The sequence below is a fragment of the Puma concolor genome, chromosome A1 (genome assembly GCF_028749965.1).
Source record: "Puma concolor isolate L17-30 chromosome A1, mPumCon1.1.hap2, whole genome shotgun sequence".
In the NCBI taxonomy this organism is placed as follows: Eukaryota; Metazoa; Chordata; class Mammalia; order Carnivora; family Felidae; genus Puma; species Puma concolor.
In genome coordinates, this window is record NC_141667.1 from 8,236,725 (window position 1) to 8,253,730 (window position 17,006).

General features: G+C 41.4%; 1 protein-coding gene across 2 annotated transcripts in view; it reads left to right on the top strand.

Annotated features, from left to right (window-relative positions):
- Nucleotides 1-17,006, top strand: part of MARCHF6 (membrane associated ring-CH-type finger 6) — a 76,491-nt gene that overhangs the window by 40,331 nt on the left and 19,154 nt on the right. For both annotated transcript variants that reach the window (XM_086676032.1, XM_086676040.1), the window contains exons 11-20: nucleotides 1,018-1,076; nucleotides 2,350-2,430; nucleotides 2,659-2,727; nucleotides 2,807-2,881; nucleotides 4,650-4,784; nucleotides 6,749-6,868; nucleotides 7,650-7,750; nucleotides 10,216-10,353; nucleotides 10,954-11,158; nucleotides 14,147-14,216. In XM_086676032.1, coding sequence (XP_086532158.1) covers nucleotides 1,018-1,076; nucleotides 2,350-2,430; nucleotides 2,659-2,727; nucleotides 2,807-2,881; nucleotides 4,650-4,784; nucleotides 6,749-6,868; nucleotides 7,650-7,750; nucleotides 10,216-10,353; nucleotides 10,954-11,158; nucleotides 14,147-14,216 — 1,053 coding nt within the window. The remainder of the gene's footprint in view (nucleotides 1-1,017; nucleotides 1,077-2,349; nucleotides 2,431-2,658; nucleotides 2,728-2,806; nucleotides 2,882-4,649; nucleotides 4,785-6,748; nucleotides 6,869-7,649; nucleotides 7,751-10,215; nucleotides 10,354-10,953; nucleotides 11,159-14,146; nucleotides 14,217-17,006) is intronic.

A 17,006-nucleotide genomic window follows, 5' to 3' on the forward strand; every position in this document is an offset into this window, starting at 1 on the left:
TGAGTCCCCTCGTGGCTTCCCTAGTAATCTGTGCTGCTCAATTAATTTTGCCATAAAGAAAATATAATTACATTTTATTAAGAAAAATAAAATTGTATTAACATGACAAGAAATACTTGAGGAAAAGAGACTATACAAATTTTTATTATGAAAATTTTAAGGATATTTTCTCGTTCAACCATAGTGTCTATCACACTGTACTAAATTAGCAGAATTTAAGTTTTTTTTTAACAATCCATCATATTAAAAATTCCTAGATTGTCTCCTTAAATGTCATTTTACAGTTGGTTTGTTTGAGGATGAAAATAAGGTCTACACATTAGTTTTGGTTGTTAAGTCTTAAGTTCCTTTTGATCTAGAATATTCTTTGCTCCTTTCTGCTACTTCTACCCTATTTTGCCATTGATTTCTTGAACAGACTAGGTCACTTGTCCTACATTTGTCTGATTTGTTTCTTGTATGCTGTCTACCGCCTTGCTCCTTTGTCTCTATTTTTCCTTTAAACTGGAACGTTTAAGTCACATCATAGTTAACCTGAAGCTGTTTGTTCAGAAGAAGCCAGACAGGTGTGTGCGGTTCTTTCCCTCCAATTATCAGTTTTCAGGGTAAGGAATTGATGTGCTGTTTCCATGGGTGATGAAAGTGTTTTTTCTTCTGTTGCTTTTTGTCCTTTTGCGGTTTTGTTTTTGGCTTTCCCCTTTTTGAGTAGTATGAACTCATGTATTTGTGAAGCATTCAGTGTGTTTCCATCAGTTTGGTCATTCTTTGATGCTCATATTGTCCTTTCATGAGACTTCATGATGGTTCCTGGGTCCTTTTGCCATGAGCCTATTCGACTTTGATATCTTTGTTGTTTTCCGGTTATAGAGAACGTCCTAGGCAGTACATTTTTGACCCCAGTTCTGGAATCTTTCATTTCTCGAAGAAGCTCTGGTTCCTTTTAGTGTGGGTTGACACTAGGAGTGTTCGTTGTTTTGATTTTGAAGTTTTCATTGAGTTTTTTTCTTCCCTTTTTAGCATTTTGCCCTTACCATATTGGTCATTTCTCCCTTGTTGGTTTGGGATTTGAAGAACACGTGAGTATAATACTTTTACAAGCTTACTTTCATTATTTTGCCCCAGATTTGATATTTGTTGAGTAAATGATAGTGTTGTAAAGAGTTACTTCATTTCTCAATTTGCCTTACACAAAGGAATAGTTATCCAACATTACCTCATTGTTTTTCTTTTTTAAACTAACAGAGGCTTAAGACAGTATAGATAATATTGCCAGCTGAGGAAGATGTGCTCTGAATCCCATGATGCACTCATGTCTTTCTTCCTGTTGGGTGGGCCAAAGGCATGCTACTGGAAAGTTTTCGTACAGGATGATTTTTGACCTGTTCCATTAACTTGTATGCTCCCTTCTCTCCCTTTTCTTTAGCTTTCCCATAGTGAATTTAGAAAAGTAGCAACATATCAGTCAACTTAAAAAAAAAAAAAAAAAAGGATTGGTCTGTTTTGGAATGATAGGCTATAGTGTTTTCTAAAGAATTTGTTTTAATTTTGACATCTCCATGTTTTTAGAGGTAGATAAATATTTGGATGGTCAACTACAGCTATTTTGTGGGGTCTAGTGACTATTTTGTGTAGGGGTCTATTTTGTGAAAGATCTAGTCTTTCAAGGAAGAGCTGACATATCTGGAACGTTCTGTTCAATTTGTGTATGTAAATCCGGAGAGCTCAGATTCTGAAGCGTTCTGAAAGGGCAAAGAGATGTGTTTCAGTGTTTAATTGCAGCTCTGCTTCTCGCAGTTGAACACACTTGAAAGGTTCACATAAAGCTTTGATAAATTTGACTTTCCAAACTATCACCACTTGCTGTCTGAAATTCAGGAACCCAAAAGATTTGTCACTGTCCAAACTTTCACTCTCTGTAAGTTGAAAATGGAATGGATTTGGAGAGCAGGGGAAATGTACGCAGTCGCTCCTCGGGGTGGGAGGTGAGGGGCTGAGACGGACCTGGCCGGCCGGCTGCTTGGGTGGCGCGCTGCTGCTTTCTTTGCTCAGCCCTGGGCGAGTCCGCGTCAGGCCAGAGTAGAGACGAGACTAGTGTTTTGCAGCAGTTAATTTTGTAAAATTTAATTCACTCTGCTTTTATTTTGTCTGCTTGAGTAGAGTGTTACTCTTTGATTTTACCTCATCCTTTCATAATATACAGCAGTGGGAGAGTCTGGTTTGCAGAGATGTCATTCAAAGGGGATTTTATAGTTGGTTTACAGCTTTTAGTCTGCTTGGATTGTTCATACATTATTAAACTGGGATGTAGACCGTATGGTAAAATTAAATTCTATTTATTTTTATTTCCAGGTACAAGCATCTCATTTTGAAGGTCTAATCACAACCATAGTTGGGTATATACTTTTAGCAATAACACTGATAATTTGTCACGTATCCTTTAATTAACTAACGTGGGTATTCAGTGATGTTATTCATACCAAAGAGTTGTTCCTGTTAATGACAAAACTGTTTCTTTTCTCTTGTCCTTTCAGTAAAAGCTGTAGATATATGTAGTGAGGAGGAGGACAGATAAAGTATGAAATAAATTGTCAAATAATATTAAGTGTTGCCTAAATAAGTATCTGTTATGCTCTGATTTTCCTTGACTAGATGCTGCAGGGCTTGGCAACTCTTGTTAAATTTCATAGGTCTCGTCGCTTGCTGGGAGTCTGCTATATCGTTGTTAAGGTAATTCCTGTTATAAGTTAAAACCGGAAGTGGCTTCTCCCCATTTGGATGATACTGATGATCTTTGTTTTTACCACAGGTCTCTTTGCTAGTGGTGGTAGAAATTGGAGTGTTCCCTCTCATTTGTGGCTGGTGGCTGGATATCTGTTCCCTGGTAAGTTTGTTATTCATTATCATATGACCTAATAATTTAAAAGCTTCAACAAAGGAGGTCTTTAAAATGAATTCCTTTTAAAGGAAACTCAATAGGTTAGTAATTTGCTTATTTTTTCTGAGAATGAATCATTGTGGAGTCTTAATGTTACTAGTATTTGTTGAGTACATGATTTTATTTGAGGCTTTGTGCAGATTTTTGATGTCCGAGTATTTTGACTGGAACCTTTCTAATAACCAGTGGAGAAGTTTTGTACCCATTTTACTCTTCTAAATTTTACAGTAATGCCGAGACGTTACATACATAAAGAGAACAATCTAATAAGCTGTCTTTGTTTAATAAATTCAACTTTAATCATTTCTTTTAACTAAGATGCTTAGTCTTGATTATAATTTAAAAAAATTGTGTTTTTTTTGTTTTTTTTTCAACATTTATTTATTTTTGGGACAGAGAGAGACAGAGCGTGAACGGGGGAGGGGCAGAGAGAGAGGGAGACAGAATCGGAAACAGGCTCCAGGCTCTGAGTCATCAGCCCAGAACCTGACGCGGGGCTCGAACTCCCGGACCGCGAGATCGTGACCTGGCTGAAGTCGGATGCTTAACTGACTGCGCCACCGAGGCGCCCCTAAAAAAATTGTTTTTAATGTTTATTTACTTTTGAGAGAGAGAGAGAGAGAGCGCGTACATGCGAGCAGGGGAGGGGCAGAGAGAGAGGGAGACACAGAATCCAAAGCAGACTCCAGGCTCTGAGCTGTCAGCACAGAGCCTGATGCGGAGCTTGAACTCATGAACTGTGAGATCATGATCTGAGCTGAAGTCGGAGGCTTAACTGACTGAGCCACCCAGGTGTTCCTTGATTATAATTTTTAAGGCTGCCAGTGATAATCACGTTTTGACTTTTCAGAAATATTTTGTGTGTAGAAAAGCACCCATACCTTACTATTAAAACTTGTCATGAATGCAGACCTGTAACCAAGGAAAGAAGGTATCATTAACCAAAAATGTGTCTTTCACAGTAGCAGCATTAGTAAAGTTTGTTTTTTTTGTTTTGTTTTTTTTTTTGTGAGAGACAGAGACAGTATGAGTGGGGGAGGGACAGAGAGAGAGAGGGAGAGCAAGAATCCCAAGCAGCCTCCGCACTGTCAGTGCAGAGCCCGACACAGGGTTTGAACCTATAAAACCACAAGATCATGACCTGAGCTGAAACCAAGAGTCGGACGCTCAACTGACTTACTGAGCCACCCAGGCGCCCCCGCATTAGTGAAATTCTTATTCGCCCATTGGTTTATCAGTCTTCCTTCTAATATTTAAAACTTTCAAGGGTCATTATCTATCTTTGAAATAGTATCCTGTCTTATATCAGTTATATTTCTGTCATACCATGAGATGACATTTAAAGAGCTGTAGTCCGGGGCGCCTGGGTGGCGCAGTCAGTTAAGCGTCCGGCTTCAGCCAGGTCACAATCTCGCGGTCTGTGAGTTCGAGCCCCGCGTCAGGCTCTGGGCTGATGGCTCAGATCCTGGAGCCTATTTCCAATTCTATGTCTCCCTCTCTCTCTACCCCTCCCCCATTCATGCTCTGTCTCTCTCTGTCCCAAAAATAAATAAACGTTGAAAAAAAAAATTAAAAAAAAAAAAAAATAAAGAGCTGTAGTCCTAGAACGTCATAACCCATACACGTAGTGATATATTCACTTCCTGGAAGATGGAGATGTTAATTTGGCAAATGTGAGTGGTACAGATCTCTCACTTGTTCTGCTTTGATTTAGGAAATGTTTGATGCTACCTTGAAAGATCGAGAACTGAGCTTTCAGTCAGCGCCAGGTACTACCATGTTTCTGCACTGGCTGGTGGGGATGGTGTACGTGTTCTACTTTGCCTCCTTCATTCTGTTGCTAAGAGAGGTAAGTTCTCAGGGAGACGCCAGCACTGTCCCTTTAAGGAAAGGATTTTGTTTTAACCACGTGTCCTGACTAATTTTCTCAAGGATTTTAGTCTAAGAAGGAATAGCTGATAGAGGAATTTGGCTTTATGTCTTTAAACTGTTTTCAGTCATTTGTCTCAAAAATTGATAAATTTTAATATCTCTGCATATAGTTAACGAGTTTGAAAGATGAGTAGATGGAGATTGAAACTACTTGTTTTACTTGGTGTCTTTTGTAGCCATCCTCTCCTACAAATCCTTGAAATTTTATGTGATGTGAGTCTGACTTGGACTTCGTTCAAGAAAATATAGTGCTGGAAATACCCAGAGGTTTTGCAGGATCACAGTGTAAAGTTTGTGATCAAGTACCTTAAATATGGAATCACAGTGAGGGTCGTTTATGACTGCAGTTCACTTGCGGATGAGTACTTTCACTAGTCCTGTTTTTAGAATACGGTCTTTCCCGATTTGAAGAGAGTGAAAGTAGGGTCAGTATTTGATTAGTATATGTCATGTGCAATCATTCTGGTGCGGTGGGCAGTATAAAAGTGAGTAATTTTGACAAGCGTACTTGCTGCTGTGCATTAGTCCCTCACATATTACCGCATAGTCCCTCTGTGCCAGACACGGTGCTGACTGCTGAAGTAATAGTGAGAAAAACAGAGACACGGTTCCCGCTCTTTCCGATTTTATATCCTGGGAAGGAAGAGAGGCATCTGACAAGTCCGCTTACAGCAGTGAGAGTGGTGATGGAGATGCACAGGGCCGCCGGAGGAGGCCGACTGATCCAGTGTGAACGGCTTAATGCTATCCTGGCGTACATTGTGTTTTGGGAAGTTGAGGCATTAAGGAGGGGGGCTGAGGTCAAAATGTTCTCCTGAATCATATAGTGTAAGTTCGGTAAATTCTACTTGCAAATAAAACTTGTATTCTTTCTTTGAAGCAAGTGATTGAGACTAACTTAATCTATTCAAAACTGTATATAGAACCTCTTAATTATACTGTTAAGTGATAAACTGTTTCACATTGAAATTTTTCGTCTTCTCAGTGGGGTGGTTTTTGTGGTGCACAATCCTAGAATTGGGGTGTCAGATGAAACCTTAGAGGTCAGATACCCCCTCATTTGGAGGTTGGAGAAATAGAGCTTGGGCAGTTGAAATGCTTTACACATGGCAGCTCCGTGCATTTGGACCACCTGAGACCACTACCTAGCCTCGCCCATTGCCCCACCACCCACAGCCTCTTGGGTTGATGATTTCCACTGAGAAACGGAAAAAGGATGTAGACAGTAAAATGAAAATGCTGAGAGTTTCTAGCTCCTTTCGGGAGTGTGAGGCTGAAGTCAGATCTTGTATTAAAACATTTATAAATTGCAACATAATTCTTTCACTGGATGACACAATATAGTGACAGTTCTTTATTTTTCTATTTTCATTTTATTTATTTTAATGTTTTTGATTTATTTTTGAGAGCGAGAGAGTGAGCGAGTGAGCAGGGGAGGTGCAGAGAGGGAGGGGACAGAGGATCCTAAGTGGGCTGCACGCCGACAGCAGAGAGCCCGGTGCAGGGCTCGAACTCACGAACTGTGAGATCATGACCCGAGCTGAAGTTGGGTTCTCAACTGACTGAGCCACCCAGGTGCTCCTATAGTGACAGTGTTTGAAAACAACAACAACAACAAAAAACAACTTTTTATTTTTGGAGATTTAGGTTTCTTGACAAATTCTACATATTTTTTTTTTCATTGAATGATTAAATGGACATCTAGCAAAATAGTTTATTTCATATAGATTCTGATTTAGGAACTTCTTTTCATAGGAAAGCCATGTGAATTTTCTGGGACCCATTTTATTAAGTTTTAAAAGCTTACTTTTCTGTTGATATTTTAGCTCATCTACAGAGTCTGAAGACATTGGTGAGTATTCATAGCATTTATATTTGCAGGTACTTCGACCTGGTGTCTTATGGTTTCTAAGGAATTTGAATGATCCAGATTTTAATCCAGTACAAGAAATGATCCATTTGCCCATTTATAGGCATCTCCGAAGATTTATTTTGTCAGTGGTAAGCATACCTTTTTATTATTTTTTGAGTAAAGTGTGCTACTCTTTTGTATTGTTTTGTGGGGGTTTTTTGGCAGCGGGGGGTGCAGTCAGGGGCTGGTAGAGTAGATACGTTGAGTTATTTAAGTTGGTGGAAGTTGGTTGTCAAATAGCTCTTCTATTGGTTGTTTTGATAAAGTAATTAAAATGTTTACTAAAAACAACATTCCCTAGTTCTTTAGTAGTATAATTGGTTGCCAAATTATGGCTTTTGAATTACACTTCATTTGCATTGGAGCAATGGAGATTCATTAATAGTTTTTAAATTCAAAAAACTCTAAACAGAAGTATCTTGAAGTTTCTTTCTTACCTGGAAGAAGAAATTACCTAGTTAAAGCTAAGTTTTTTTAAAATAAAATTTACAAAGCAATATGGTGCCTTCCGGAAACTTTTGTAGCCATTAATATGGGTCACGTCTTATATGTGGTTTATTAAGTTGCAGATGATTCTGATCGTTCATTGTAAGTTTCTGACCCTCTCTTCACATACCGTGCAGTGATTATCCTTTGTGGCTCCTCCTTGAGCCTTTGTGTCCTAGAGAGAGAGAGAGAGAGGAGCACCCTTCCCAGGAATGCATTCTTTCCACAAAGTGACCCAAGTATATAGTCTGTGGAGTGAGAACACTCTGGGCCGTGGGTGGGTATAGACACTTGGATTGCATCCTGGCTGGGTATGTTCAGAAGTCTGTTTGTCTCTCACAGGAATGGTTAACAGTGGTGTTCTGCCTTTTTTCTTAACTGCAGATTGTCTTTGGCTCCATTGTTCTCCTGATGCTTTGGCTTCCTATACGTATAATTAAGAGTCTGCTGCCTAATTTTCTTCCATATAATGTCATGCTCTATAGGTGAGTTTTTGAAATTTAGAAGCTTTACTAGTTTAGCTTTGTTGATAACCTAGAGTGTATACATTTAAAACATTCGTTTCTTAACAGATACTGGAAATCATTTGATACTTGAGTTTTGCCATTTTAGATTGTATAAACATTAGTTTAGCAGTTGCATTTTCCAAAGAAAGACTTATTTTTATGCAAATCAAGTGTGCTTTTGTTCAGCATTGAAATGTTTACCATACTTAATGACACCATGTTAGCCACCATCATTTTTGTATGAAAAGCACATCATAAGGAATGTGTAGCCATAGTTATATGTTTAATTGTAGATTAAAATTAAGAAATAAGGCTTATGGATGGAAAATCTCTTTCATTTAAAAGCCTAAGTCACCTGGAAACTTAGTCTCTGCCACTCCCCCGCCCCCCCATTCCTTTTTTCATTGACTTGCATCATCCTTTCAGTTACCTAAACAGAAGGCTGCTGGGAAATTGGATTTCTTTCTCAGACTTCTAATTAGTCTTTAAATATCGTTAAGTCTTATTTTTAAAGGTCTCTTATCTAATCCAACTTGATTTACCACTTCCTTCGTTTAGGCTTTCCTCTTGTTCTCCATTTATAGCCCATCCTTACTTAACACCCTGCCTCTTCCTCCATAATCTACATCATAATATCCGGGTCATGTGCAAGGCTTGGCATAGTCTCATGTTGACTTTCCAGCGTCCTGTCCCTGCATTGTCTGACTCGAATTCTGCCCTCCAACCATGCTCCCCTCCGCTCAGTCTCCCTAAAACACCTAGCTATTCCTTGTCTTCCTTTCTGTTTAGAATGACCTTCTTCCTCATGTTTAGCTGGAACCCTTTTTGTTATCTTTACTCAAAATCCAAATTAAGATTTGATTCTCTGAATTTTTCCCTAACTAGAGTAAATCCTCATTCCCTCCTTGTGAATTTGGGTCTGGTTATAGTGAGAACCAAGAAGCTTAGGCTTTGGCTATATATATTGTTAGGATAGACCCATTTTGGTAGTCAGTTACACTTAGAAGTTTAGCAGTTTTGGGCCTGTATAGCAGTATTTAGTCCATTCTTCCATTAAAAACAAAACAAAACAAGGGCCCATTATATGTCCGGTCCTTTTCTGTGCACTAGGTATATAACAGTGAACCAAACAGAATCAAGACAATTCTCTGCTCTTGTGGAGCTTACATTTCAGTGAGGGGGAGACACCCCTGAAAATAGAATATGTATATTTGGGGTCATCAGTACTAGGGGCTTGGAAGATGAAGCAGAGAAAGGGGATAGAGAGAGTGGCCAAGATGGGGTTTAATTAGAAGTGACTGATGAGGACCTGAAGAGGTGACAGCTCAGGAAAGCCCTGTCGGAGCTGCTGAGGGATGAGCCATATGGGTTCCTGAAGGTAGAGTGTCCTTGCAGGGGGTGGGCAAGTGCGGTGACATTGGGGTCCGTTTGAGGAGCAGCAGGGAGGCCAGTCTGGCTGGGGTGGAAGAAGGAAAGCATGGTGGTTGGCTGTGAGGTCAGAGAAGTCATGCAAAACCAGATCCTACAGAGTCTCGTAAGCCACTGGAAGCATTTTGGGTTCAACTTGAGCGATTTGGGGAGTTCTTGAAAGGTTTGACCAGAAGAGTGATCTGATACAGGTTAATTAAGAAGCGTCACCGTGGCTGCTGTGATGAGAAGAGACTGGGTCAGGTGGCCAGGACAGAAGCGGGAAGCCGGCTGGGAGGATGGCGCAGGGACCTTGGTGCTGAGGTGAAGGAAGTAGCAGTGGAGGTAATGAGAGGTGGTGAGATTTAGGGCATTGCTAGGATCCATCAGCAGGACTCCGGCTGTTTGAGTTGGAGTGAAATAAAGGCAGTCAATGACCTGAGCACCTGGAAGGATGGAGTTGCCATTTCCTGGGATGAGGAAGGCTGTGGAGGAGCAGGATTAGAAGGGAAGAGTGGGAATTTGGTCATGGTCAACTGAAGACGTCTCATGTCTGTAGGAGACGTTGAGGTTGCACTTTGGATACAAAGTTAGGAGTTAGGGAAGACGTCTGAGTGGTGCATAGAAATTTACCGCAACGTAGAAATTTAAGCCACACGAGTGTGCATTCATCCAGAGAGCATGCACACATGAGAGAGGACAGAGCCTGGGGCCCTCCGTTGTCTTCGGCTCCCTGAGCTAACAGATCTAGAAGGGCATCCAGTGAGAAAGCGTTTTGAGGACCAAGGAGTAACCAGTTGTGTAATACGCCATACAGCCAGTGAGGTGGGACCCAGACCTGACCATCACATTTAACACAGAGGTCACTGGCTACCCTTGTCGGGACTGGTTTTGGAGGATTCAAGGGAGAATGGGGGAGAGGTGATAGAGACCGCGTCAAGGAGTTTTGCTGTCATCCCATCAGATGTTTAGTATGATACAGTTATGATGGAAAATAGAGTCGCGCTGTAAATCACAGCTGTTTGTCATTGTCCTAGTGATGCTCCAGTGAGTGAACTGTCCCTTGAGCTGCTCCTGCTTCAGGTGGTCTTGCCGGCGTTACTTGAACAGGGACACACGCGGCAGTGGCTGAAGGGGCTCGTGCGAGCGTGGACTGTAACTGCTGGGTACTTGCTGTAAGTAGGCACTTGATGACCTTTCTGACAGAGTACGTTCCGTGCCCCACTCAGGAGATCGGAGTTTGAAGAAGAGACCATTTGGTGATATCTGCAGGTACATAGGATACTTACTTTGTTCAATTCTTCGTCTTGCTTATTTTTCTCATTACTGTACATCCTTTTATAGAGAACGTACGCACGTTTTTACCCTCTTGAAGTTGAATCTTTGTGATTTAAATGTTTTTCCAGAGAATGTGTGGCATTCTGCTGATTCCTTATTGCGAAGTACGCACTGGCTTGTATCGGATTGAGCAGGTGTCCCCTGCAGCCTCCGCCATCTCATTTTTGCCGCCACGGATGCGCGTTGAGTTCCCTGCCACAATAGGCACAGGCGCTGGACTGAATTTTCAGGGTGTTTTGGACGTGAATAGTGAATTTGGAAAAGTTTAATTTAAAGCAGGAACCAGCGTTTAGGCCAGAATGAGGGGATTAATAGTGCTGTGTATGGATTCTGCTTGTACGTTTTCTACCTTAAGGAATAACAAGAAAGTACGTCTCCTGTCTGCTGTTTTATTCTGATCTGAAGAGAGAATTTTTATTGATGTAATTTTTACACAGGGATCTGCATTCCTATTTATTGGGAGACCAGGAAGAAAACGAGAACAGTGCAAACCAACAAGTTAACAATAATCAGCACGCTCGAAACAACAATGCTATTCCCGTGGTGGGGGAAGGCCTGCATGCAGCCCACCAAGCCATACTGCAGCAGGGGGGGCCTGTTGGCTTTCAGCCTTATCGCCGGCCTTTAAATTTTCCACTCAGGGTAGGTACTAGAAGACTTAGACGTGGGGCGCCTGGGTGGTTCAGTTGGTTAAGCATCTGACTTTGGCTCAGGTCATGATCTCGCAGCTCATGAGTTTGAGCCCCACGTCGGGCTCTGTGCCGACAGCTCAGTGCCTGGATCCTGCTTTGGATTCTGTGTCTCCCTCTTTGTCTCTCTGCCTCTCCCTCACTCACAGTCTCTCTCTCTCTGTCTCTCAAAAATAAAAAAACATAAAAAAAATTTAAAAAAGACTTCACCAGAAGTCAAGTTTTTTCCCAATTTCTATTGAGAAATTTGCTGCTGTGGCTGGTGCTAGGAGCAGGTAGTCCTCTGTATAGAACTATCTCGCAGTCTCCTGAAAAGAGCCCCCAGCTCTCTCGTTAGCAGCGTGATATGTGTAAACCTAAGGTAAGTTGATCAGATCTCATAAGTGGCTCACAGTGTTGGGACTCCCTATGCTGCTGCTCCCTCTGCTGTTTGAAAGGAGCAGTGTTAAAGACCCTGGTGAAAATAAGACATTAACATTATTGATACATTTCAATTATGTGTCAGAGCTGAAATGGGCATTTTAATGTTTTCCCTATTTAATATTCTTCCTAATATGGCAAGATTGAGTAGTAATCTCATCTTTACATCTGCTGAAACTAAAGAGCAGATTGGTTAAGGAAGTGTCTTGTCCCAGCAAAACTTTCCCCCAGGCCCCACCAGAACTGTTCCTGACAAGGGTCGCAGTGGCTTTTGTTTCGTTAAATCCGATGGTCAGGTCTTGGTCCTCACCTCACTGGCTGGATAAGTAACATGTTGCACTTTTGGTCGGTCCTTACTCCACAAAATGCTCTTTCAGAAAGCATTCAGGAATCTTCAGGGAGGAGGTGATGCTTTTAAGTCTCTAAATTAGGCCAGCCAGAGAATAAAATTGGAAGTGGAAGGGCATGCCAGGCACATGCCAAAACACGAGGCAGGTTAGACATGGTAAGTTTGGAACTGAAGGGAATTAAGTGGATCTAGAGGGTGGAGTGGTCAGGGGCTGCCTGGGTGGCTCAGTCTGTCTGAGTCTGACTTTTTTTTTTTTTTTTAATTTTTGTTTTAATGTTTATTTTTTAATGTTTGTTTATTTTGACAGAGAGAGAGAGAGAGTGGGGGAGGGGCGGAGAGAGAGGGAGACACAGAATCCAAAGCAGGCTCCAGGCTCTGAGCCGTCAGCACAGAGCCCAATGCGGGGCTCAAACTCACAGACCGTGAGATCATGACCTGAGCTGAAGTCGGATGCTCAACTGACTGAGCCACCCAGGTGCCCCTAAATGTCTGACTCTTGGTCTCTGCTCAGGTGTTGACCTCAGGGTCATGAGTCCAGGCCCCGTGTTGGGCTCTGCACTGGGTGTGAAGCCTACCTTAAAAAAAAAGGAGTGGGGTGGGGGGGGGGCCACCTGGGTAGCTCAGTTGGTTAAGCGTCTGAGCCTTCATTTCACCTCAGGTCACGATCTCAGGATTTGTGAGATTGATCCCCATGTCGGGCTCTGCGCTGATGGCATGGAGCCTGTTGGGGATTCTCTGTCTCTCTCAAAATAAGTCAATAAGCATTTAAAAAACAGAGGGTGGGGTGTATGCAGGTGAGCGTGAGCGATGGGGGAGTCGTGAGAGATGAGGCTCTTAGGCAAAAGGTACTTTTCGGCCCAGATGAGAGACAGTCGGTAGGAGTTTCTCAGGCAACGAAGGCCGACAGGCTCCTCTTGGAGTGTTATGGTGGGTGCTTCTCCGTCTTCCCTCTAGAGCTCTCCCTCCTGGGCCTGGTGAGGGAGAAGGCCAGCAGCACATGCTCCTCTTCTGCCCCGGGGGCAGCCACTTTCCTCTCAGCCTGCTCGCTTCTCATGCACACATGTCTGTCCAGGAGCCTCCGCTACACGTGACCGTTCACATTTAAACTTAATTAAAAGTAAATACAACTCGTGCGGATGTGGTGTGATGGATGTGTTAATTACTTCACTGGTAGGAATCCCTTTACAATGTGTACGTACAGCGAATCACGTTGTACACTTTAAATACATCACGGTTTTGTCGGTGAGGGGAAAGTACATTTCTAGTAACAGCACACGCAGAGTAAAGACAGTGTGGCCGTCACTGCCCGGTGACCCCACGTTGCGTGTGCTCGGCCGCTTGTGCCAGCGCAGGTTCCGTCATCGGTCACAGGTCTAATTAGGCAGCGCTGTTAGAGAGGAAGCTTTCCTTTTCACGAAAACTTGTTTTTTTGAGAATGTGATTACAAAGTGAGTGTTGGGGCACCTGGGTGGCTCAGTCAGTTGCGTGTTCAGCTCTTTAGCTCAGCTCAGGTCATAATCTCGCGGTTTGGGAGGTTGAGCCCTGAGTCAGGCTGTGTGCTCACTGACTGTGTGGGGCCTGTTGGGGAACCTCTCTCCCTCTGACCTTGTTGTCCTACACGTACGGGCACTCTTTTTCTGTGTCTTTCTCAAAATAAGTAAACTTTTAAAAATGAGCGTGCACACACAAGTGGGGGAGGGACGGAGAGAGGGAGGCACAGAATCCGAAACAGACTCCGGGCTCTGAGCTGTCGGCACAGAGCGCAACACAGGGCTCGAACCCACAGACCGCAAGATCATGACCTGAGCCAAAGTTGGACACTTAACCGACTGAGCCACCTAGGAGCCCCTAAGTAAACTTTTAAAAGAAATTGTATGTTTTTAGTTTTAATTTGGAAACATGTAAGCTGATTGTGTTTTACTTTATGCTGATTACAAAATATACATCCTTGTTACTTGCTGATGTATCTGGTTGTCTGAAAATAGACAGTTTTAGCTGAAATTAGAGGTAAATTTACCTAAAATAAAAATCTTTTTATGTGAAATGGAAGGAAACCTGGGAATAAAAGCCATTTCTTCTTACTGGGAGGATTATGCTGACACATTGAGGGGTGTCCTAAAATATGTTGAGCACATTTGAATCCCTTATGCCCTCTTATGTTTTGCCTTGCAGATATTTTTGTTGATTGTCTTCATGTGTATAACCTTACTGATTGCCAGCCTCATCTGCCTTACTTTACCAGGTATGAGCTAATGACGTGAAAAGATGCTTTGTATCTTCCATCAAGTATAAACCTGAAATAGTTTGCCCCTTATTTTTGATTGAATGTGGGCTATTGATCTCTTTAGGACTCTCCATCTCCTTGGAGTCATTTGTCTTAGAACAGAGGGGGACAAAATCGAGGTATAATTTCTGATTCATTTTTAGAAGTAAATTACATATGGTCACTCAGTTTTCTTGGACGTAGTCTTTAAAAAATCACCTGTGTGGCTTAGGTCATTTTTTTCAAGTCAGTCTTTTGACGTTGATCACGTTTGTCTTCACTGTATCTTTCCAGTCCGCTGTGTCTTGTTGCTAGACACCTTTATGAAGCCAGACCGGTTCCCTTTATTGTCTGGTGTCCACAAATACTAATCTTTAAATTTCAGCTAAACAGCATTTCTTCATCTGACAAGTGAGATGCTGTGGATGAATATAGTAGTTTGTCATGCTCTGCAAAGGTCAGGAGTAAATGGGAGTCGAGCCCAGAGCCAGTGACAGAGTCTCAGGAACAGCTTGCTGCCCCCACCCTCCCAGTTAGTGTGTATAGCAAGCCAGAAAATCCTGATTCTTACTGATCTATGTTAGCCACTTAACTAGTCATTAAGTGGAAGATACTTTTCATTCTTTTTTTTTTTTTTTTTTTATAAATTTTTTTTTTTTTTCAACGTTTATTTATTTTTGGGACAGAGAGAGACAGAGCATGAACGGGGGAGGGGCAGAGAGAGAGGGAGACACAGAATCGGAAACAGGCTCCAGGCTCTGAGCCATCAGCCCAGAGCCTGACACGGGGCTCGAACTCACAGACCGCGAGATCGTGACCTGGCTGAAGTCGGACGCTTAACCGACTGCGCCACCCAGGCGCCCCAAGATACTTTTCATTCTTACAAGTACATAAATGTGTATTGACTTAGTATCTCAAGTATAGCACTGCTCTTATAATGTTCTAAATCTGATTTGTATTGAATACTTGAGTTTCTCCATGAGGGCTAAGGTCAAGGAACAAGTAGGAAATTTAGTTTTGAGTGAGGTTTTTAAAAATAATGAGAATATTCTCTAATCTGTAGGAATTGTGATTTAACTTAAAATGGTAAAAATAAAGGTGGTTTGTTTTTTTTTTTTTAACTGCTTTTGAATAATAAACTTTGACCTTTAGAACTATGCTCGTAGGAAGCTCACTACTCCTCATATCACAGCTCTCAACAAAGTTTGATTAACGGCTGGGTGCAACATAGTAAATACATTGCTGAGAAAAGTTGGATTTTGAACTTGGGACAGTTTTACATTTGTGGTTTTAATGTTCTATTTTCATGTCTTTATCAGAAATACTGAAAAGTTAAAGGAAGGAAACCTAGTTTTAGTATCCAAATTTGTTAGTAAAAGTACTTTAATTTCACTGAAGATTGTTAACTAAATATTCCCCTGTTAATCTAATCTCACTATGGGTTAGTTTTCTGTAGCTTCAGTTCAGCTGATGATAACTTAGTACAAACTAAAAATTTTAACCCCGTCCTCTCAGAAACACTTAAGTAGAAGTGTGTGAAGTATGGAATAGAAACTGGCCATCAGATTTTTAAAAACCACCCAACTATAAACAACCACAGCAACTACAAAAAACCTTGGGATAGCAATATATGTAAATATATGTGTGTGTATAAAACACTAAACATTTCTGCAGAATTACCAGTAGTGATTTTTATATCTTTTTCAAATTAACATTCACATGTGTTTATTTCACATAACATTTATGTGTATTTGTCTTTAACAATAACTTATCTTCACACCCAAACCATTTTGTGAGGTTGCAGAGAAGTGTCGGTGCCAGCAGTGTGGCTTGTAAGACTTAGTTGTTGAGCTGCTTTAGTTCAGTTGGAGGCAGAGTGCTTCATTGGTCAAGAGCATGAGCTCTGTGGTTCATTGGTCAAGGCATGAGTTCAAATTCAGCCTCCACCTTCACGGGACCTTGGTTGGGCCAGGTTCTTAATCTTCAAAATGGAAATAGTGGCTGCTTAGGGGTTCTTAGGAGGATTGAGATAATATATGGAGAATGCTCAGCACAGCTACTAGCTCCTTTTAGGTATTTAAAAATAACAAATAACACTGTATTAACAAGAACTTGATCCATAGAAAAATACGCAAGACGTTTGGGCCTTGCTCTTCTTTCTAGCCTTATTGAAAAGTAACCAAGTGAAGAAAGTTACCATATGGAATGGTCTTGCCTGAGTTAGATTTTTATGGGTACGTTACAGAATTTCTTTGTATTAACTCTTTGTGTGAGGCAGTTATTTAGACACTTCTCAAATCTGTTTAAGTTAAGACACTTTTCAAATCTGTTTAATATTTGGATCTTTTTTCTGAGAGAATTAATATGTTCCTTGATTATTGTGCTTTAAAATGTTACTATGCCCATTTCATATTAAAATAAGCTTAGTTTTCTGTCTTGATGGACAAACCAACTGAAAGAAAGTTAATCTGACTTACTTGTAATGTTCCTAAATGTTGAAGGTATTGACAGCATAAATAATAACTAAATTCCCCACTTTTGTCATATTATGTGGTAATGATTTTATTTGGTGGTAAAAACAATGGAAACAACCTCCTCAGTCGTTTTCATTCTGAAAGAGTAGGTAATCAACAGGGCCGGGCAGAGTAGATGTCACAGGAGAGCTTGTCCCCTGACCTCCTCCTGTGTTTTAGTTGTGTCTTAATCAAATAATTGCATTCTTTAGAGTGTGTGTGGGGGGGGGGGGGGGGCTTATTGTTAACTTATTTT